At 37.4% G+C, this 22,981-nt stretch overlaps 3 protein-coding genes across 10 annotated transcripts; 2 read left to right on the top strand and 1 right to left on the bottom strand.

Moving 5' to 3' along the window:
• Positions 1-799: 799 nt before the first annotated feature.
• On the bottom strand, positions 800-7,105 carry LOC122036476 (vesicle-associated protein 1-3-like). Its single transcript, XM_042595802.1, has 8 exons — positions 6,913-7,105; positions 6,623-6,693; positions 6,431-6,512; positions 6,227-6,342; positions 5,970-6,131; positions 5,854-5,892; positions 3,747-3,824; positions 800-1,157 (listed from the first exon to the last, which is right to left on the bottom strand). Exons 1-8 carry the CDS (start codon positions 6,962-6,964, stop codon positions 1,050-1,052), a joined length of 708 nt encoding a protein of 235 aa, XP_042451736.1. The 5' UTR covers positions 6,965-7,105; the 3' UTR covers positions 800-1,049.
• Positions 7,106-7,482: 377 nt separating this feature from the next.
• LOC122036489 (plasmodesmata-located protein 8-like) lies at positions 7,483-8,870 on the top strand. Its single transcript, XM_042595819.1, has 3 exons — positions 7,483-8,249; positions 8,409-8,516; positions 8,610-8,870. The coding sequence occupies exons 1-3, from the start codon at positions 7,508-7,510 to the stop codon at positions 8,612-8,614; spliced, it is 855 nt and encodes a 284-aa protein (XP_042451753.1). The 5' UTR covers positions 7,483-7,507; the 3' UTR covers positions 8,615-8,870.
• A 7,905-nt stretch (positions 8,871-16,775) lies between these two features.
• LOC122036507 (kinesin-like protein KIN-14E) lies at positions 16,776-22,837 on the top strand. Of its 8 annotated transcripts, none has more exons than XM_042595850.1 (20): positions 16,801-17,110; positions 17,679-17,977; positions 18,063-18,234; positions 18,313-18,383; positions 18,470-18,650; positions 18,722-18,831; positions 18,942-19,041; positions 19,113-19,199; positions 19,277-19,453; positions 19,933-20,206; positions 20,295-20,456; positions 20,539-20,754; positions 20,842-20,879; positions 20,969-21,132; positions 21,234-21,359; positions 21,442-21,567; positions 21,661-21,726; positions 21,953-22,003; positions 22,089-22,151; positions 22,234-22,837. In XM_042595850.1, exons 1-20 carry the CDS (start codon positions 17,029-17,031, stop codon positions 22,669-22,671), a joined length of 3,003 nt encoding a protein of 1,000 aa, XP_042451784.1. In that variant the 5' UTR covers positions 16,801-17,028; the 3' UTR covers positions 22,672-22,837. The 8 variants fall into 8 exon arrangements, 7 of the variants coding, with proteins under 7 accessions (XP_042451787.1, XP_042451782.1, XP_042451783.1 ...); XM_042595854.1 differs by having other exon boundaries at positions 16,802-17,110; positions 21,953-22,014; XR_006127400.1 differs by having other exon boundaries at positions 16,776-17,110; positions 21,442-21,726; positions 21,953-22,010; positions 22,234-22,295.
• Positions 22,838-22,981: the final 144 nt, after the last annotated feature.

Below are 22,981 nucleotides of genomic sequence, written 5' to 3'. Positions count from 1 at the left end.
CATGAAGAGGACGCCGGCCATGCAGCCTCTACACGCTGCGCTGCACAAGAACCTGGAAGAGCTGGAGTCGAGGCTCCGCGAAGCGAACCCGTCGAAGCGCGAGGGCACGGCGTCGAAGATCGACTTCCTCAAGGTCCTGCTCGCCACCGAGATGGAGGCGCATGCCGGCCGCGCGCTACCGCCGCATATCCTGCACTTGTCCGGGAGGCTGAGGACCGTGGAACGGGCGCTCCGCGACTGGGAGGACTCCGACGTGCCGCCGGCGGATGGCCTCCGCGACGCGTTGACCTGCCCCTGCACTCACAAGTGCTGCGACGCGGCGGACCCGGAAACAGAGAGAGAGGAGGAAGGGGATGGTGGTGGAGATGGTGGTGTGCCGGAGCCTGAGGACTTGGGCACCCTTGTGGAGGAGAAAGTAGTAGGTTTGGCAACTGAATGGGACAAGAACAGTGCAAAGGGAGAGAAAAAGGAAACAGAAAATGACCGCCGGCGGTTCAGATGCCGCTTCATCTCAGCGGCGGCGGCGGTAGTAGTCGGAGTGCTGGCAATCTGTTTCTACAGAGTAGATGAGGAGGTGTTCCTAGTACCAACCTGAGAGGAATTCTTCCTGCAATTTGATGATGACGATGGATTCCTTTGATTCCTGCAAAAAGAAGAAAACAATTAGTAAATTTTTTGTTTATTTTTTGTGTTGGTGCTAATACGATTGAAATTCAGAATAATAAAACTTGAAATTAGAGCAGAAACAAACATGCCTATGGTGTGATCCATGGTTCATTCACATTTGCATGAGACATAATAAAAGGGAAACATTCTGTTTTATAAATGCAAACCATGAAGATGTTTTTAAGAATACAAGATAATTAAATCCCCAAATCAGACTCCAACAAAGGATTATTTTGTTTGACTATAAAGAATGAACTCGCACAAACCGATCCTTTTCATTGTTTCAAAAAATAAGCACAATCCTCATCATTAAGGGAAAAGAAGAATCTGCTAGATGCGCTCATGGCAAGCACTGAACTCTGGTTTAAGAGAAACTCCTGCTTTTATGTGTTTTTGATGAGATAGCCTATGATGATGCCCAAGAAAGCCACGACCGCAACAAATGAAACAGAGAAACCACCACCGCGGCTTTGCTGTTTTCTAATCAGTTCCTGAAAGTTGAAAAGGTAGAAAAATTATAACTCTAATAGCATCAACATTTTAAACATCATTTAAGGAATAACAAAGGTAGTAGATTTTGTCAATGTTGTAGTTGACCTAGCGATAGTATGTACAGAAAGAATTGAGTGAAAGCCAAAGCAGAACAGTGAAAAGGTTAATATATTAGCAGATAACAATCTTAGAATTCGATATCCACCATTTATTCCCTTATACATTGAGCATGTCAAGTGTTAAAAGATGAGGTGGACTAAATTAAATTTGGAAAAAATCTTGCAGCGGAGAGACTTGAACCTAAAATCAGCTCTATATGAAAATCTAACTCGAAGTTCAAGAGAGACAAGAAGGCAAGTTCATTTATGTTTTTTCGCAAAGAACGTATATCAAATTGAGATAGGATGACATTTGGATAGGCCATCACATTAAGCATCTGAGAGTCCATATGTAACTGTTAAATTCCCTAAGCAGATGCAGTAGCAAACACCACTACAACGGAGCATCCTAAGGCATCTCTGCTCGTGAGCATTTGTTTAACCGATGCCATAGTTTGATACACTGAAGCTTCCAAGCAATATGCTAGGGTGCAAAATGATGAGGCTATTTGGAAGTTACATGTCGAAAGCAATATTGGAGATTGAATATGGAAAAAGAAGTTTATGATAAGTGAACAAGCTAGGCAGAAATTTCAAAAGGCAGATCAATGGGGCAACTATCTGCATTAAGTCAGTGATTTACTAATGCAACTTAAATGTTATATATAGATATAAACACAACTGGTAGCCATTTTGGGTGTGACAAAATGGAAGTGTCAAGATCTCTCTCAACTAAATGTAGCGTATATTGGCAGACTCATTCGGGCCTTACATACAAACACAACTAGCTAGTATCTTTTAACATTGAAAGATGTCATGTTGACAATAAATTACTAGCGCGATAAGGCACAACCCTATTCCATGACCTAATCAAGTCAGTAGTTACTTTAAACTAATGTCTACAACAATTGCAGACCAATGACTTTCTGTAGTTAGCCGTTGGAACCATATTTTAAGGGAGCTTTTGGGCACATAATATATTGTTTACATCTGATATTTTTTGTGCTTAAGTGCTCAAAAGATGACAAAGGTTGAAGGCTCTAACTCAAGTTATTGCTAATTTAGTCTTCCTTGTGCGTTCATTTACATTGTTATGAAGACTTAAGAATTATTTAAGCATGATCTCATTAGCTGGATTATATAGAGGTCTCCCCCATTGTCTCTTATAAGTGGGTGACTTATAGTGGATATGTGAGGGTGATCCACTGGATGAGTTGAAGTAGGAGTAAAGACTCTGAACCACATTACATTGGTGTATTAGCATTGTTTCTTGTTGTCCCCGCAGGTTGATGTAGTTGGTACCTGTATGGGTGTTTGCTCCAATAAATCTTGTGATCAATTCCCAATGGGTGCAAAATACCTTATTGAGTGTTTGACCTCCCCTATGCAAAGGGTCATTGTGCTAAGATAAAAATGCCTCCTGTGATTTATCTGTCAGTATCTTGTCATGGGACCGACGATATTAGGCCGCTTGGGGTGAGCGATATCACCTTTTACTCCAATTAGCATTGATGCACCTTACAATAAAAATACGGGGCACTTAATTGGGAATACCCGACGAAATCAGGCCACTTGGGGTGAGCGATATCACCTTTTGCTCCAATTAGCATTGATGCACCTAACAATAAAAATACGGGGCCCCATATTTTTATTGTAAGTGGTGTTTAACCTCCCCCATGCAAAGGGTTGTGCTAGGGCAAAAATGCCCCTCATGATTTACCTATTTGTATTTTGTCTTGGGACCGACAATACTGGACCGCTTGGGATGAGCGGTATCATATTTTGCTCCAATTAGAATTGTTTCTTGTTTATATTGGTGTATTTGCATTGTTCCTTTTCATTATAACTTGACATGATCAACCATACACGAGCACACTCGTATTACTAATTTTATATTTGTTTTTTACTTGTATGCAAGGAATTGAACAATTTACATTGTTAGGAAGATTTGAGGATTATTTAAGTGTGAACTCATTAGCTGGATTATATAGAGGTTTTCCCCATTGTCTCTTATAAATGGGTGGTTTATAGTGGATTTGTGAGGGCGATCCACCAGATGAGTTGAAGTAGGAGTAGAGACTCTGAACCACATTACATTGGTGTATTAGCATTGTTTCTTGTTTATATTGGTGTATTTAGCATTGTTCCTTTTAATTATAACTTGAAATGATCAACCATACACGAGCACACTCGTATTACTAATTCTATATTTGTTTTTGCTTGCACGCAAGGAATTGAACAATTTACACTTCCCAACTACTTAGACCATATTCATGACCCTACAGATGGTAATAAAGAGTATTGAATGTTGTTAGCACATTAATATAAAAAGAAAGGCTGGAAATAGTAGCATACAACTTGAATAACATCCAATGCAAGAAACTAGGCTTGCTAGACATTTGAAAATTTAAAGAAAAGTGTTCAAAAGCTGAAAAACTGTTACTAGCAAAATCAGGAAAATATTAAATCAAAAATCAGGGAAAACCATACCAACTCTTGTTGTAATTTCTGATTTTGTTGAAGTGCATACTTCTTCTCCTCAGTCAGCTTTTGAGCTAATGATTCCACCTACAGAATTATATTCATAACAATCAATGTGCATAAGGAGATAAAAACAGGTATCTAGCTCGTTTACAAAATAACATTAAAATATAATTGCATTTGATAAATCTTAGAGCTCAATCGAATAGATATAGTGACAACTAATTGATCCTATAATTAGAAAAATTGAATTGATTTGAGTTGTAGAAGAGATGGACAGTGAATATTAAAGAAAATTTAAGTGTTTCGAAAAAAATAATCTGGATCTCCTAGTTGTACAGTGTTGCACAAAGGTTAATGCCTAAGTGTTACTGTAAGGCTAAGATCCATGTAGCTGCCTCCAAAGTCCAAACAGTTAATGTTAATACGATCTTGCATGGCTTCTAATGTATTCTGACTAGTAAGTCAAATCTTGAAATTCACCCTTCTCTTCATGACTGCTCTCCAAATTTATCTATTTACCTTCCCCTAATTCCTTTCACCCACCTTCTTTGATTACATCCTACTGAATACAAACTATTCAATAACATCCTACTGAATACCTTTTTTTTCTGTCACTCCTACTTCCCATCTGTAATTTTAAAGTTCCTCTTTCTCATAGTTCTCTTTATTATTCCTCATAAAAAAGATAAATATAATTAAAATCCTAATTTCATTCAACTTCCCTAAGATCCAGATCAGATCCTCACGTTATGAAGAATTTTTTAAGCAATGGAAATGAATAGCAAAAATAACAAAACAATATTACTTTAATCAAAATATAGATATACTATAAAAGAGTGGATTACAAACATATGGTAAAGGTAAAAAATAATAGCTTTCTAACAGATCTAATACAATAATATACAGTTATCTTACATTAAACGTATATGAGTTTGAAGAATTGGGAGGGAGAAGCATCCTTAATATACATGGTTAGCAAAGCAACTAAAATCTACATACCATTAAATAACTTTTGACAAATCAAATGGTCATTTCATGTATATGAAAGGTTAAGTTTATGTTAATGACCTGAATTTGACCACGAGCTTACATTTCAGAGTAGAGCACTAGGTTCTCAATATTGCGAGAAATGGTAGGATTATATCAGTCAAATTTTAGATCTGAATCAATAATACTTAATGATGATCATTAGAATCTATAGGGAGACAAGTTGAATTGATTTGAGTTGCAGGAGTGATTGGAAGGGAATATTTAAGAGAACATAAAAGTGATTGAAATAAATTTAAATATTACTGGTAATATATTTTGCATAAAGGTCAATATAAACATAAGATCCATGTAACCATCTGCCAAACAGTTGGTGCTAGCATAATCTTGCATATGAATGCTCTCCAAATTGATCATCTAGCTTTTACTAATTCATTTTTTACTCACCTTATCTATATTGACTATATAGGTATAAAGTGGGTTGGGTCGCCCATGGCCGTAGCATGATATGACTTTTAGACATCGAGGTTGTGGTGTGTGAGCTTGTGCGAACTCAAACTGGGTTGTGCAGATGCAGGACTTGCCCATAAGCTGAGTTTTGGCCCATTTTTTTATTTGAAAATTGATAATAATATTATAAATATTAAATATTTTTAGATAGTAATATGCTTCATATAAATAGCAAATATCGGTAAAGTCTTAGTTTCATTCAGCTTCCATGAGTTACAGATCAAATCCCTAATTCATGTAGAACTCTATAACCAATGGAAATAAACAACAATAATAACCAAAAATTGCTCTGAAGCAATACATGGGTAGACAATAGTGTATAACAAAAATATTTGAAGAAGTCCCAGTTTACTCCATAACAAAGCAAAAAAATGGTAGCATACCATGAAATATGTCTTGACAAATTAAATGGTTATTTCATCTATCTGAAAGGTAAAGTTAATGTTAAATGACCTAAATTTGACGAAAGCTTATATTTCAAAGTGGAGCACATATCTCATTCTCAATATAGCGAGGCACGGTGGATGAAAAAGTTTGTATTTATAATGTTTAGGATGTCTTTGGTTAAGTAAAACTTCCACCACGGATAGGCAGAATAGAAGAATCTCAAAGTTACCTCATGTTCTCTAGAAGGTTCTTCCAATGATCTTGATGCCTGAAATTATTTTCAGTTTTGCTATTAATGCCCAAGCCAACAAGATAGTTAAGTCAAAGAGAGTAAAATGGACTTACAGCATCGAGTAATGTTGAACTCTGAACTTCATTGTCTAACATGAAAGAATGTGGGGAACCTCCTTCCTCTGATTCCTCTGGAACTGGTGAGGGAGGATTAGCAGGTATATAAATGACGCGTAGCTTAAACTCCTCGACAACTTTACCGGGTACTTTATTGAACTAAAATTTGAATGAGTTCATCAATTCTCAAGACATACGAGGGATTAAGAAATAAGACTCCAAAAGAAACTAAGTAATATCACCAAGCAAGGTACCATTTCAGTGGTTATGTCCTTGGTTGTGGTTCCTTCATCTGCTGCAACACTTTGGATTAGGAACTTGTCTTTGCTCTGCAAATCAGGTGGAGCCTCCTTCTGAGCTTGCATTGTCACTAACGGAGAGGATAAATAGCAAAAATAGCTTCAGAAATAAAAAGGGAGAAAACACGAATTAAATCCAGGCTTTTAGTAGGATTTCACCTGTTATGCTAACTGATGATCTCGGCTGGACAATTCCCATGTTTGGTCGCACACTGTATTTTTTGGGGCTAGTTGTTTTAACCTAAGAATTGCAAGGAAACCACCCAAAAATTCCAAGAAATAAACCCTTCCAGAAGATTAAAATCGCCGATGATAGGCACAAAAGAGTAAATTTTGGAGAACAAACCAAACCTTATAAGCAACATAATGATCTGTTTTGTTGGTCAGCTGCATACTACAAGAGCTTTGTTTTTTCATCTCGACTTCAGGAAACAATCAGTCGCATGCAAACAATCATCATCAGAATCCACCAAAAACTCGATGAAACCAAGAGAAATTTTCCGGACCATGACCCCCAAAATAGCAATTCAATGCACATCGGTATTAAACAAAAATTAAAGAAGGTCAAATCTAGAGACGGGAGAGAGATCTGACTCAGATTATAACCAAATTCGAAGTATTAGAAAGGAAATAGAAATTACAAGGCAATTTCAGCTCCGAGGGGTAGATCTTGAGAAGGCCTCCGCTAATCATGATGACGGATTGGTATCGACGACGGCGATCAGCTGCTTCCACTCCGTTACAGATCTCGAATTCTCGATCTGGAATCGGACTTCCTTGGCGACGACGAAATCGGGAGGAAACGCCGGTGGAGGTCCGATTCTATACGTAGCGCATAAACAATAATAATTTGATCCGAACGGTGGAAGAGACGAAACCTTGGACGGGATCCCCTTCGATTGCGATACCGCAATAGCCACATCGAAACCGATCATTCGGCTGGTCCCACACTTCCAATGGCCAAGATTTAATCATTGATTTGGGTAGTTGGAGTCTCTCCGCATTTGATCAATGGACATGGGTTGACATTGGTACATCCGCACTGATCCGATAATGGAAATATAATATGAAATTTAAATGAGTCAAATTTAAATATTTATTTATGGTGATGAAAATATTAATATATAATATATATATATAGTGATATATTATAATATTAAAATTAATTATTCGAGCCAAAAAAATGGACTATTAATTCAATGATTAGAATCGATCGTTTGCGTATCAAGTCGCAACATGTTCCTCAAGAATTACCGCCACGTCATCATCATCTTCTTCTTCTACGGTCTGCTTCTCTTCCGGCGATCGCAAGCTTCCTCCTTCATATACGCCAGCTGCTCGCCGGGGAAGTACGATCCCATCACGCCGTTCCAGTCCCATCTCGCTTCCCTCCTCGCCTCCCTCGTCGCCGGGGCCCCACTCGCCCTCTACAACAGTTACTCCGTCGGCGACAACTCCACCTTTCCCCCGGGCCTCGCCGCCTTCGGCCTCTTCCAGTGCCGCACCGACCTGCCTCCCGGCCACTGCGCCGCCTGCGTCCGCGACGCCGTCGATCAGCTCTCCGTCGTCTGCCCCCGCTCCTTCGCCGGCTCCCTCCAGCTCGCCGCCTGCTTCGTCCGCTACAGCAACGAGAACTTCCTCGGCAAGCCGGACGCCGCGCTGGTGTTCCGCCTCTGCGGCACCGCCGCCGCCGGCAGAGCCTCCGGCGACGCCACGGCGTTCCTGCAGCAGCGCGAGGCCGTGCTGGCCGACCTCCTCGGCGCCGCGAGCTACCTGGTGAGCACCTCCGGCACGGTGCAGGGCGACGCGCAGTGCCTCGGCGATCTCATCGCCGCCGACTGCGCCGCGTGCCTGGCGCAGGCGGTGTCGCAGCTCAGGGCAGTCTGCGGCGACGCCCTCTCCGCCGACGTGTACCTGGCCCAGTGCTACGCCAGGTACTGGGCTCCCGCCCACTACTTCCAGGCCGCCATTAGCGCAGGTGCAAGCTCCTTTCTCAGCAATGAATTCAGATTGTGATGTGATTAATTAGCCTGAAACAGACATTTATTACTTCCATTGCATGACTTTTCAAACTTTTTTACATTTTTCTTTTCCTTTTTTTTTTTTTTGTTTGTTTGTTGTCGGTGGTGAATGAAAGATTACTCTGATGATCATGATCACACTGCAAGAAATGTGGCGATAGTTCTGGGAAGCTTGGCCGGGCTGCTGGTCGTCATAATCCTCCTCTCCTTTGTGAAAAGAACATGTAAGCTCGTCCTTTTTCTTCCTTCCTTCACCGTGTTTTGAGATTGCAGCTGGCTTGAGAACTGATGGAGGTTGTTGTCGCCGTTGCGTGCAGGTTAATGAATGGAGGAGTCATATGATGAGCTTGGGGGGATCAATTCGATTTTTACTTGTACGTGCGAGGGTAGATGATGGACGTTTACTTGCGAGGATGAAAGCGAGCGGAAGAAAGGGGGGCGTGCAGATGTAAACATGTTTATACGGGTGTTTATTAGATAAAGAAATACTTTCGATTGAACTGGAATTTTTGATCGACCCCCACCCTATTTTTCAAATACCAAAACACTCTTTTCTACAGTGATATTTTACTATTTTATTAAAAATATGGACCTTTTACTAACTAATTCTCAATTAATTTGATGAAATATAAAATTAAATTAGGTCAATGTCTTTTTTTACTTTTTCACACCGGACATCATTTTAAAATTTTTAATAATTTTCATATATGCATATCAAGATCTAGAGTTCAAAATTTAATTATAAAATATAATTAGAATTTTTTTTTTATTAATCAATCAAAGATCTATAGTTCATGACTTAGTTGTGGCATATTATTGAAATTTTTTTTATTAATTAGTCAGGGATCTAGAGTTCGAAATTCAAATGCGGCATATTATTGAAAATGTTTCTTGATCCTATAAAAAAATTAGAGAGATGACTCGTTAGCATGTGGCGATGTGATTGATTGGTAGAAGACTTTGTGAAGGAGAAAAAAATGATGAACTGGATCGATAAAAGAGCTTTGAGTCATTGAGTGTCTTTCTCTTCTTTGTACACACTCAAGCGAGCCAACAAAATATCAATGCCCAAAAACTAAGAAAGGGGTTCATGACGAAGACCCTCCGATGCTTAAATCAGTACGATGTCCGAGCGGAGGAAGAAGAACAGTGTGAGCAAATGAGATTGCTGTAAAAGCATGTCTCCCCAACTAACAAAGAGGACCCCTTTATATATCACCTTTTATAACCTCCGCAATCATGAAGTGGTAGAGAATGTCAGAGATTGTCGAGTAAGGGAAGATATACAATTTGGGCGATGTATAGTAATAGTGCGAGGAATCAGGAATCTTCCGTTAACTATATGTGCACATTTTTTATCTTTTGTAACTTACATCATTAATGAGGTTGTTAAGGAATATGCTTTCATAAATTGTTGATTGATAGAAAGTGTAATCACCTTCGAAGAAAGTTCTAGAGAATGCTCATATTATAATAAAGAAATATTCTCTGACAAATGGTTGTTATTCTGACAAGTTGTTATAATTCTCTGATCATGCTGTCTGCTGAGTGTATCTCGATCGTATCTATAAATCATTAGACTGTATAGCCGTCCTTCCCTTAAGCTACTTGGTTATGCACTGGGCGTTGATAGAGATCTATTCTGGAAGTAATATAAAACTAAGTTTCCTAGGTCCTGTCGATTTTTTAGCAGATCGGCCGTGTACCGGGATACTTGCCTTTGAGAAAAGAGGAACTATGTCCTAAGAGATTCGATCGGTACTTTAAGTCGATCGTCCATATAAGAGAAGACTTGCTTTTAGAGTAAGACCTTGAGATCTGGAAGTCCGACCGAGTTTATAAGGAGAGTTGTTTCACACTTATCTTCTGTACGTATAAGAGGTGGGTCTGATGAGCTATGTAAATCTGACTAGAATTATTACTAGTTGGATATATGAAGGAGGACACATGTAAGAAAACTTATAGGGTCGACTAACATTTGAGTCGACCGGTCATATGTTGAAAGACTTGTACTGAATGGGAAGTTGGGTCCCCATACTCAGGCCAAATGTATGACCTACCGTAGATTCGACCGGTCATACATCTGACCGGAGTAAGGGGACTCAGCTTCCCATTCAATACAAGTCTTTCAGCATATTACCAGTCGACTCAAATGCTAGTCGACCCTATAAGTTTTCTCACATGTCAGCCTTCCTTTATATAGCTAGCTAGTAATAATTTTGGTTAGATTTACACAGTTCAGCAAGCCCGTCTCTTATACGTATAGAAGATAGATGTGAAGTAACTCGGTCGATCGACTATCGATTGTTCGGATATATAATAGATGTCTTAATACAGGAATGGAGTGTTAGGTACCCTAGATCTGACCGACTCATAGGTCGGCCATCCTCGTACTAAAGTGTTTAGCACTGGGCGAAGAACAAAGTCCTGTTATGAGTGACACATTGGTTTCTACATCCTCTTGACTTTGACTGTTATATCACCTTGACTTTGATTACTACGTCATACACGAGTCTGCCCGTAACATCTCGTATCACTTCTCATTAGTAAATTTCTCCGGTTATCTTTAGTCTCATATCTTATGATTGACAACACTTCTAGCGAAGAAACTTTTATAAATACCTTCGGTTGACAGCGTTAGAAAACATACTTTTCTCATCTTTTTTTTTGACTAAGATCAAGTATGATATTAAATTAATTTATTTTATAGGTAAAGTTCATTAAAATAGTTTGTTGTTGGAATTCTCAAGCGTCACTTTTACATTGCACTCGAGAATAAATAATAATAATATTTTTTATTTTATAAAATTTACGTATATTCATATATTATATTACACGCAATCTAGGTACATGATCACTAGTATCAAAAGTATTTTCGACACCACCAAACTTTTGTTACTAGGTTCGGACATAATTTTGCAATCATGGCAAAAATGTAATTTTGGAGAAAAAAAGAGATGAAATTATCATTTTAATGGCTCTTTCAAGGTGATCACATATTCTCTAAAGGAGATAAATTATGGGGATATTTATTCTAACACAGCTGCTCTATTTTTTTTTTTTATAGAAAGATAAGACATTCAACAATATACTTTATCTTACTATCTTACTATTTTATTAAAAATCTCCCCCCTTTACTAACTAATTTTGGTGAAGCCTAAAATGAATTTACGTTAATATCCTTTTTTCTATTCACACTAAAAATAATTCCAATGTTTATTAGTAATTCCACAAGTGAAACAATCAGTGATTTAGAGTTCGAAACTCAGCTGTGACATATTATTATGAATTTTTCTCATCATTAATTTTCTCTGGTTGTATTATATAAAAAAATATAGTCCTCTTTAGTCCACATCTTAGAATTAATAACACTATGATCAAAGAAGATTCTATTAATATTTTAGGCCGACAATGTTAAAAAATATACTTTTCTTATATTTTTTTGCTAAGATAAGTATAATATTAAATTAAATTAATTTTTTTCATAGGGAAGCCGTAAGGGTGACACTCGAAAATCCAAATAATTTGGATTTTCAAAGACCTAAATAATTCAAATTTTTAAAAGTCAGGTACTTGACCCTAATGACTCTACTTTAGTATTTTAATGATAAAATACTTTAATTAATATAATTTCATTATAGAGGGTCAATGTGATTTCAATGTATTATATTACACACGTGACGCGTGTGCATGATTACTAGTATTTATGGTCCCCTCGGGGCGGTGCGATGGTTAAGACATGGGGAGTTGCCACATGAGGTCTTAGGGTCGAAATCGGCGTAACCGAGCATAACCTCCCCCATCACTACAACATTTTTCACCAATGACAACGTCCAACAAATGTGGCCTAAAGTATAAAAACCGTTGCCTTTTCTTTAGACAACGGTTTTTAAACCGTGGTATAGTCAGCCGTTGCCTTTTGTTTAGGCAACGGTTTTACTAATAATTCGCAACACTATAAAAAAAACCATAGCCTTTGATGAATATAGCCAACGATTTTTTAATCATTCTATGGCAACAGTTTATGACCGTTATCTATGATAGCAACAGAAAAAACCGTTGCCTTTGATTGCAACACAAGAAAAACCGTTGCCTTTGATTGCAACACAGGAAAACCGTTGTTATTGATAACAACAGAGGAAAACTATTGTCGTTGATAACAACAGAAAAAATTAATACTAAAAATATACCAATTGAAGAAAATTATACCAATTAAAGAAAAACATGCTCAAAATATATTAATTATCCACATACATATTGAAGAAAATTAATTACGTTGTTATCCAAAACAAAATTTTATAATAATCAAACAAATATACTAATTAACAAAGTATGCATCATCTTGATCCACATTTGTCTTAATATTTCTGTACCTTAAACTTAAATCTTTGCACACAAAATATAAAATCATTTGTCATCTATCATTACTGATCAAAACATTTGATCTGCATCCACATTTGACCTTCATCCACTATCAGTACTTGTACTAAAAAATCAAGCTATATAGCATCATCTTCTTCCGCTTCTATGTCCAACATTTGATCTTCATCCACATGATCACCATCCATATTAGGATCATGTATATAAAATTTAAAATATTAAAACCTCACCAATCATCATAAATAATAATTGAAAAATCATAGCTACTAGAGAGTTATAAATGTTGAATAAATTATTACATAAATGTTGACTCATGGTGATGACATGACTCATGTTGAATGACATAATTGGATTCATACTGATAACTGAGAAAAATACACAGAAACTAAAATGCATAAAAGCAACAATATGATATCACAGGGGTGAGTGAGCACAGAAGTAAAATGCATAAAAGCAACAATCCGATATCACAGGGGTAACTGAGAAAAATATTGATGACATGACTCATGTTGAGTGAGCACAAAAGTGTTGTCAATAAGAAAAAATAGGTGTGATATCATATCATAAAAGCAATATTCTTTTGGCATCGAGTTATAGATTAGGTCCATTTGAGTTCTTGATACCATCATCTGCATTGGATAGGGGTCAAGCATTGGAGGTAGTAGCGAAGTGAATAGCATACAGACAAATCGGATAAGAAACAACAGATTGGTGCTTGCCATCATCAAGGAGGAAAAAAAATCAATCCTAGAGGGAAGTAGTGGTTAATGGAGTCTGGAATCAAATAGCAGAATAGAGAATATTAAACTACAATTGCAGACCTTAGATTAGCTGACTACCACAAAAGATTGTATTCCTCAAACTCGAGTTGGCCACTGTTAAGTTACTAAAGTCTCTGGGTGCATCAATGTCTTTGGCAAAGCATTAGACATTCGCACACCACAAAGCCTTGCTCAAGTCTAAGAAAAGACATTTAATTATAGAAAATATTAAAAAAAAACATATGTATAGCACAAAAAATAGGAATATTGTAGAATTACAAAGAAAACATAAGGTGCATAATGAGAATTGATATTATCTAACCCACTACAGATGTTAGTTTGGTGCATATTCAATACTTGTAATGTGACACTCATAGCATGACCAACCAAATTTGTTTATATATTACTGGTTATAATTTGCATGTCTCCTTGCATTGCTTCTTCTAGGCCTGTGCTACTGTAAGTGAGTCTTTAAACCAATTCAGAGCCTAAAATGATACCTAAGGTCAGAGGTAGAATATCACACACATACTAGGGCATCCATAATATGGTCCACTGATGATGCCTTGCATCATGAAGATTCAGACTCAAATCCTAGTACGTGAATGAGTTCTTAGCCCAAACCTAAATTTCTATTTGCCAAACCCTGAGCAGGTGTCTTTGTTTGATTACACACATTAATTACCAGGCAAGAATAGGTGACTCCTAGAGGAAAAGATGTGTCAGTATAGGTTAATACCCACAACTGAATTTGACTATTTACATTTGAAATTTATCACGTGATTATGTATAAAAACAGCCTAAAATCAGTACAAAGTAATTATCACAAATGTAGGGGTGGTAAAAGATGCAACATTTTGCAAAATAGATCCAGCTATTTGTTCCAATTTTCAAACACAGTGAAAGTCGAGACCCCAAGTTAGTCAGGTATACCAAGGACAAGATATGAAGGTATGTAAGCAGATATGGATATAAATTTGCAACAAGAGACTAATAAATAACAATTAACCTTACCATACAAGACTAAGGCTTAAGGGAACGTATTCAATTCTCATGGCAACTATTACTTTACCAGTGTTACCAGTAATCAATTCAACTAAATTCCTACCCCCAAATGAAAATTTGCCATAGCAACAAATCATTCTATTGAATCACTACAAACCGTAGCCTCACAAAAGTTCCAACAGCAATAAATCTACAAGGAAAACAAACTTACTAACAAGATTATTAAATCTCCTACCCAACACGAAGAGCACCTTCACCAAATGAGTCAACTAAAATTTTTCTACTTCATTATAGAAATTGAACCAACAATATAGCAAGATCTACACAAAATCTTCAATTCAAAACCCGTAAAAGAAATCATACAGCAGAGTAGGTGTTTTGAGAGGAACTACACAAAGATTTCAAAGCGAAATTCATGGAACCCACAAGCCACAAAACCAAGTTCAAAACCAACTCATCCAACGAGATGTAAATTTGTCCGCAACGAGGAAAACTACCTTCAAATCCAGAGCTTCCCAAAAGAAAAACCAAGACGCAGCTTATTCCACCTCTAACATCTCAAGTCGACATTTAATCAAACAGTTAACCTACATAGAACTCACGGCATCAACAAATCTGAAGGAAAAATCGAAGTTCAAACCCATCTTATGCCAACAAAACCCATAAATCCCAAACAGAACAATCCCCTAGCAAATTCGCACCATCTATAATAGATTGCTCCGACATGAGGAAACCAGAAACCATACGAGCCAAGCGAGAGATAAATGAAACCTCAAATCGGAATGAAAGAACTCGAAATCCTCGGTTAAATCCAAAGAAAAATGTCGCCGGAACCTACATAGAGTTCCATTCAACCAACCAGTAACCAAAGCTCCATTCGACACACAATAAAAAACCGGCACCTCGATCAGACATTTAAGCGAACAGAACACAGGAATTGAAACCTCGACATCACGGAAGAAACCGAACCTCAACTCACACACGCTGTTCGACGGACGCTAGTAGGAACACAAGAAAGGCACTCCAAGGAAATCGAACACTTTCAATTGCTCCCACGAAGTTGCCGAGGTGGTAAATTCCGGAGCAGGGATCTAAGCTCGGTGACAAGCTTGATCGGTCCAGCGAGGGGTTGAGGAGGGGATGAAGCGGCGATTTGGGCACAGTGGCTGGGTGTGGGAAAAATGGTTGAGAAGCTTTTATACCTAGGTTTTAATACCTAGGGCAATTTAATCCCTAATCTAGGGTAACTATAATTTATCAATCCCCATTTTAATCCCTCTATTAAATAATTTCACTAGTTCGTTTAACTTTCCTACATTTCGTAGAAAATTTAGTGGATGATTTCCTTTATTGTTGCTCATAAGATCTTAATTTATCAATTTTATTTTACCTTATTCAAATTCCATACCCTTACTTTATTTAAAAAAATAAAGAATATTGTAATTTAAACTGTTGCCTAATGTAGCGCAACAATATTTAAAATAAAATATTAAAAACGGTTGCCTAATCTATTTAGTAAATAAATGTATTTTAGAGAACGGTTTTTAATCGTTGCATATTAAAAAAATTTATTAAACCAACACTATTAAAAACCGTTGCCTAATGTACTTTAAGAGAACGGTTTTTAAACCGTTGCAATGAGAGGCGTTGCCAAAAATAAAAAATGTTGTAGTTCATGTCTTGGCCATTTGTACTAATGGCTAATAGTCACCCGTGATTTACCTCCTTCGTGTTGGCTTATGGATGAGTTGGCGGGAGCGCTGGGGGCGAGCGAATCACCTTTTACCACATTTATTAAAAATTGACCTCAAAATTGGAGCAATCATTCTACCATATAAACGCTAATTACATTAACACGTGAAAACAACCATAACGACTTATCCTGATTTTACAGCTAGACTCAGTCATCTCGCCTCTCACTCCAGCTCGATAGCTAGACTCAATCATGATTTTGCACTAGGGTAAAAATTATATGTATACGACTAACTACTCAATCAACTCGGCCGTGATTTTTTGATTGACTCCGGGCCTCCGTCGCCTATTTAAGCGATCGTTGATCGGACAAAGGGTAGAGGAAGGCAGGCGATATTTTGGAAACCGGGTGTGTACCTTGGTGATTTTAAAACTAAGGTGGACATATTTAAATAAAACTGAGGTCAATGATTTTATTTACCAAAGTTTTTTTAAAATGTTTCCGAATGTAATTTTGTAATTTAACATATGAATTTTTTAAAATAGCATGAAACTGGAGAATGGGAGATAACGAATTAATTGGACCGACATCGTTATTCCCTGACCACTTACATGTCCGAACCCATCAACGGCTGCGATCTGTCTTGCCTCTCACAGTCCGCCGTCCACCGTCCACCGTCCACCGTCCACCGTCCACCGTCCACCCACCGCCTGGTAACGGTCGGTTGCTCCCAACGGTTGTATTCCCTTCAAATTCGAACTGTCTAAGGACGTAAAGGAGGCAGGCGATGGATCTAATGAACCTTCCCGCTTGCCGTCTCTTCCCATTTCAAGATAGGCCAGTAAGAGAAGTGGCCCGATTCTGATTTCCCTCTTCGTCGATTGAGTTCCGCCGGTGATGGAGGACATGTTCGACTCGATGATCTTGGTCTCCGGTCCAAGTTTTGTTCGATCAGGGTTCGAGGAGCAAGCTTTTGGAGGTCAGGCTTTTATTCAAGGTGTTATTGCGTTGTCGGGGGAAATTAGGGCTCTGCCATCTCTTAGTCTCCTGTTCAAGTTTTGCTCAATCAGTGTTCTGGGTGGGTAGGGGTTAGATTTTTTCGTAAATTAGAGTTGTTCAATTCCATATCTTAAGTCGCCAGTCCAAGGTTTGTTCGGGAAGGGCTCAAGGAGCAAGCTTTTGAGGTCAGAATTTATTTTGGATGTTCTTTCATTGTTGGTAAAATTAGGGGTTAACAACTTCTTTTGGAGGGAAGACTAACGAATCAGGATTCAGACAAATTATAGGGTTTTGGAACTGTTGGTCGAAATGAATCTCCTTTTTGTCGTGATTGTATCAGCTCGCATTCTCAGAGCTGCGAACTCTGTTGTTGTTTCTTGCTGAAAGATTAAATTTTTTACGTTTCACCTGAACTTAGATTGGACACTGAATATCCTGTTACAACCCCTTAAGAGATGAAATTTTGAGCTTAGCTGAATTAGCTAATTTTTCTATTATTCTGCCAAGTTGATATTACTCTTTCATTCCAATCTGCACGCTATATTCAGACGATGTCGTGATGTTCGTTAATGCTGGAGGATGCGAGATTCAGGGAAAAGATTGCCATAAGAAATTCAATGGTGATGCCTATTTCCAAGGTGGAGACATAATAGAAACCAATGAAATCATAGCTAAAAGTGGTGACCACCTATCACTTTATCAATCTGCACGATATGGCGACTTCCACTACACGTTTAATAATCTTGCTCCAGGAGACTATTTTGTGGACTTGCACTTTGCGGAGATAGTCAATACCAATGGTCCTAAAGGAATTAGGGTATTTAACATATATGTACAAGAAGAGAAGGCAAGATCTCTTGCACCTGCTGCATTGTGTAGTATATTTTAGCTTTATAGATTCTGAGAAATCCTTTTCTGGGTTAGAATTGCAGATATTATCTGGACTTGACATATATGCTGTTGTTGGAGCTAATAAGCCTCTGCAGCTAGTTGATATCAGAGTTTCTGTGGTACACAATGAGAGTGTTTTAATAAGATTTGAGGGAGTCTGTGGATCACCAACAGTTTCTGGAATTTGCATCAGAAAGGCTCCAGCCTTATCAGGTATATTATATTTATTATCTCTCTAGGATTGAAGTTTAATATTTATGGTTTCTTAGTTTTAACTTCGTCAGAGTTTAGCAGCCACGGTAAGACCAGAGCTTCAGTTATGCACCAAATGTGCCACTGAGGTAGAGGGTTCTCCTATTCAGGTCAGGAACTGAACCTTAGTTCTGAGGTCCTCAGATTTGAAGTATAGTTTTTTGATCGCTAAGAATGATATGTTTTGCAATTGCAGAAAAAATTACAGAGTAAAAATATTGCCCAATATGAGAAGAAAATACAGGAGCTAACTAATGAGTGTAAAATGAAATCTGATGAATGTTATGAAGCTTGGATGTCACTAACCAATGCAAATCAAAAACTACAGAAGGTCACTATGGAGCTTGACAAAATGATTTTCCAAAATGAAACACTTGGTAGGGGATTTTTTTTGCCTTGTTAATGATGCCTCTAATAAACTATCTAATTATTCTTTTCTTGCTTGTAGAACAGGCTGTTGGAAGGGAGATTGAAAATTTTATAGATGTTTCTGATAAATACAAGAAGGATAAGAAGTTGTGGTCTTCTATAATCAATAATTTGGAAAAGAAGATTAAGGTACATAAGACTAAGATCTACATCAGCAAACTTCTGTCATTCGAATATAGACTAGATTTTGATTTATTTATCTTTTTCACTCTGACTACAACTTCTCTTCTTTGTTTTAGACGATAAAAGAAGATCACATAAAACTTTCTCAAGAAGCACATGATTGTGCTAACTCAATTCCTAATCTAAATAAGATGACTATTGCAATTCAGGCCTTAGGTAGGTTTTCACACTTCCAGATACTTGACAATGACTAGAAAGGAAATTCAAATATAACTTTATGTTTGCAGTTGCACAGAGCGAAGATCTCAAAGTAAAATACAATGAGGAGATGATCAAGAGGAAAAGATTGTTTAACCAACTCCAGGAGACAAAAGGTATGCATCTGTTATTACTTATCTACATGTTTCTTGCATCATTTGACTTACTAGAATAGTTATTTTCATCCTTCCAGGGAATATTAGGGTATTTTGTAGGTGTCGCCCCTTGAGTGAGGAGGAGATTTCATCTGGTTGTCATGCCATTATAGATTTTGATGCAGCTAAGGATGGTGAAATTGGAATGGTGACTGGTGGAACAACAAAGAAAAACTTTAAGTTTGATCGTGTCTATGCGCCAAAGGACAATCAAGGTATTCAAGACTGCAATCATTCTTTGAGAATGCAGATAACAAGAAATTTGTTGAAATTTGGGTCATTCAACACAGTAGTTAACTGTACTTAAATTAATAGAAATACATTTCAGTGAGTCAGTTGAAGTATGCATCCATAACTAAGCTTTGTCAATTTAATCAAAATAACGTAAGAAATTGAAAAAGAAGATACTATGGAATCCTAAAAACATGGTGCAAAATCTTCATAGTGAAAACTTTGCAGTTTAAAGAAATGGAAAAAAGGATGTGAAATTGTTCTTTAGGGGGTGGTTGGATTGACTAACTTTCCCCGATTCAACAAAACTCCTTAATTTGGGATGATGTATGCTAATAATTACTTAAGTGAAATTAAGGTAACGTACTGATTTAGTTTTGACTGGACTTGTTGATACTTGATATTGACTTACACTATCGTTCTGCCTTATTTAATAGTCATTGTTATAAATGATGATGTGCAGCTGATGTTTATGAGGATGCTTCACCTTTGGTCACATCAGTCCTTGATGGCTACAATGTCTGCATATTTGCATATGGGCAGACTGGTACAGGGAAGACATTCACCATGGAAGGTACTGAGAATAACAGGGGAGTGAATTATAGAACCTTGGAAGAGCTTTTTAAAATAGCTGTAGAGAGGAAAGAGACAATTTCCTACAGCATATCTGTGAGTGTTCTAGAAGTGTACAATGAGCAAATCAGAGATTTATTAGCAACGTCTCCTTCAAACAAGAAGTAAAATCCTTTCTCTATTAATACATTTGCCTTGTCCTTGGTTATTGTGCTTACAATTATGCTGTTTGCCAATACTTTTTTCATGTAGGTTGGAAGTTAGGCAAGCAGCTGAAGGATTTCATCACGTGCCAGGAATGGTAGAAGCTAAAGTTGAGAACATGAAGGAAGCTTGGAATGTGCTGCAGGCTGGGAGCAATGCCAGAGCAGTTGGTTCAAACAATGTAAATGTGCATAGCAGTAGATCTCATTGGTTAGTAATTAACTTGGTTTTGCATTGTTTATTTGTTATCTCAAGCATGGTTTTATCTTGTTATAACTAGTAGAACTTTCAGCATGCTTTGTATAATGGTGAGAGCAAAAAACTTGGTGAATGGAGAGTGCACAAATAGCAAGCTTTGTCTTGTGGATTTGGCCGGAAGTGAGAGACTAACAAAGACAGATGTTCAAGGGGAGAGGCTCAAGGAAGCCCAAAACATTAACAGGTCACTCTCCGCCCTTGGAGATGTCATTTCTGCTCTTGCATCCAAAACTAACCACATACCTTACAGGTTTGAAATGATACAATGCTGCCTGCTTCAGATTTATCACTTGGCTTAATTCAGAATCTAAGAAAATCTCTCTTTTTTTTTTTGCAGGAATTCCAAGCTTACACATTTACTGCAAGATTCATTAGGTAGCTTGATAGATTAGAAAATTAGCATTTCTTCAATTCTTATTCACTTAAATACTTAAAATATCTGCATTTGCTATTGTGAATTGCAGGAGGTGATTCAAAAGCTTTGATGTTTGTACAAATTAGTTCGTCAAACAATGACATGGGTGAAACTGTCAGTTCACTAAACTTTGCAAGTCGAGTGCGGGGAGTAGAATTGGGTCCTGCTAAGAGGCAGACTGACACAGTTGAGCAGCAAAAAATGAAGCAGATGGTATTGGTTCCTGATGGTTATTTATGTTATGTTTTAATAACTAGGCGTCTTTTATAATCGCTTGGTCGATGTAATTACCTGCTGTTGTCTTTTTGTTGAAGCTTGATAAACTGAGACAGGAATATAGAACCAAGGATGAGTCGTTAAAGAGGTTTGAGGAGAACTGTCAAAACCTTGAGGATAAACTGAAAGAGAAAGAACAACATTATAGGATGCTACAAGAGAAGGTACTGTATCAAAGAATGCACTATTTGATTTACTCAAAAAAGAAAAAGAAAACGTTTTCACGCTTAGGTTTACTCTTGTTAGAATAAAGACCTTGCTAGCCAAGTCAACTCAAGTGCAGAAATCCAAAGCCAATTGGATAGGAAACAGTGCCAGTTCATGGAAAAGTTGAATAGGAAGGAAGAAGAATCCATGATGTTAAAGCAAAAGGTATGGTTTACACTAATAATAAGAATTCAATATTTTCTGCAAAGAAAAACGTTAACATTACAGATTAACAAATCGAATTTATATTGTTTACAGATCAAAGAGATGGAACAGAAATTGAAAGAGCAGCAACACAGAGAATCAATTAGTCTTCAAGAAAAGGTTTGTGTTAATAATACAGGGAAACTTCATTGTTCCCTTTTCCAGAGTTGATTTAAGTCTGCCTGTCGCTTATAAAAGGTCCTCTCAAGTATTGTGACTATGGCAGAAATTTTCATATTAATATTTGATAAAATAAAATTTTGAGTAAAACAAAATGCAAAATGAAAATCTCTCAACACTCATCTACATTACATATTTCAGCTATTCTTTTATCGTTGTCATACAGGTTAAAGAGCTTGAATTCAAACTTGATGAACAAACACACTCTGAAATTGCAGTAAGGAGAGGGTAACTTTGTCATGCACACATTCAACCATTTCCTACCTTTCATTCTACTTAAAACTGACATCCATATTTAACAGGTTAAGGAGCTACAATGTCAACTTAAAGAAAGACTGCAAATTCAGTTTGCTCTTGAACAAAGAGTAAGAGAGTTGGATCTTTATATTTCGATTTTCAGTTCACTTATCTTCTCAAAGTTCATAAACTTGAATGTCTAATTTTCAGGTTAAAGAGCTTGAAACTCCCTCCATTTTACTTTCACAGTCTGCCAATAGATCAAGAATTGGAACAGCAAGTGATGAATCAACAAGCTATACTGATCCTCACATTCTTAGAACTTCAACATCTATAAACAGGCCAAAGACGGGTCAAGTTTCAGCTCTCTACAAAGTCGCATCTCCTTATGGAATCAAGAGGAAAGAAGACCGCAAGCGTCTGAGTAATGTATTGACCAACGACCACGAGAATCATGGTGTGCTTTCTAAAAGCTTAGTAGAGAAGAAGACAGAACCAAAGGAAATTAACAGAACTAGGGAACTAGATCAAGAAAAAGCATATGGAAAGGTTACAAGGACAGCAAAAGTTGTCACAATCCCAAAGCTCTTCCCTCACAGTAGAATTGAAAAAGAACAGCAAATCAAAGTAAGAGGATGGGCCAGGTAGTAGTAGTGTTCCTGCACAACGTCATTGTTTGAAAAATTTAAAGTTATTCTGAATTGTATCAGGCTACTGGAGTCAAAACCAAGCAATCTGAATTGTATTGATTTTGTTACATTTTGTTGTTCTTGGAATCCTTGCTGAGATTGAAGATGCACCCCAGTTAATTTTCCTTGTTGAGATGTTTAAAACAAAAAGAAAGATTTGAGAGCACAACACACCATTAAAGTTTTGGCAACTGACCAAAGAGCGCATTTGAAGTTGTGGAATTCTCAAAAGTCGCATCTAACTTTTGGATTTTCAAAAGGACATATTT

The sequence above is a fragment of the Zingiber officinale genome, unplaced genomic scaffold (genome assembly GCF_018446385.1).
Source record: "Zingiber officinale cultivar Zhangliang unplaced genomic scaffold, Zo_v1.1 ctg167, whole genome shotgun sequence".
NCBI lineage: Eukaryota > Viridiplantae > Streptophyta > Magnoliopsida > Zingiberales > Zingiberaceae > Zingiber > Zingiber officinale.
The sequence above is the reverse complement of the archived record's forward strand: the minus strand, read 5'-3'. Positions and strand labels throughout refer to the sequence as shown.

Excerpts from the sequence above, each read along its gene's own strand:
- LOC122036489 (XM_042595819.1), top strand. The coding sequence starts at position 7,508 with ATGTTCCTCAAGAATTACCGCCACGTCATCATCATCTTCTTCTTCTAC. Across the intron at positions 8,250-8,408 it reads CCAGGCCGCCATTAGCGCAG|ATTACTCTGATGATCATGAT; the intron begins GTGCAAGCTCCT and ends GGTGAATGAAAG.
- LOC122036507 (XM_042595848.1), top strand. The coding sequence starts at position 17,029 with ATGGAGGACATGTTCGACTCGATGATCTTGGTCTCCGGTCCAAGTTTT. Across the intron at positions 18,832-18,941 it reads ATTTGGAAAAGAAGATTAAG|ACGATAAAAGAAGATCACAT; the intron begins GTACATAAGACT and ends TCTTTGTTTTAG. Across the intron at positions 21,360-21,441 it reads ATAGGATGCTACAAGAGAAG|AATAAAGACCTTGCTAGCCA; the intron begins GTACTGTATCAA and ends TACTCTTGTTAG.
- LOC122036476 (XM_042595802.1), bottom strand. The coding sequence starts at position 6,964 with ATGATTAGCGGAGGCCTTCTCAAGATCTACCCCTCGGAGCTGAAATTG. Across the intron at positions 6,694-6,912 it reads CTCGGAGCTGAAATTGCCTT|TCGAGATGAAAAAACAAAGC; the intron begins GTAATTTCTATT and ends TGTTTCCTGAAG. Across the intron at positions 6,132-6,226 it reads AGGACATAACCACTGAAATG|TTCAATAAAGTACCCGGTAA; the intron begins GTACCTTGCTTG and ends TTCAAATTTTAG.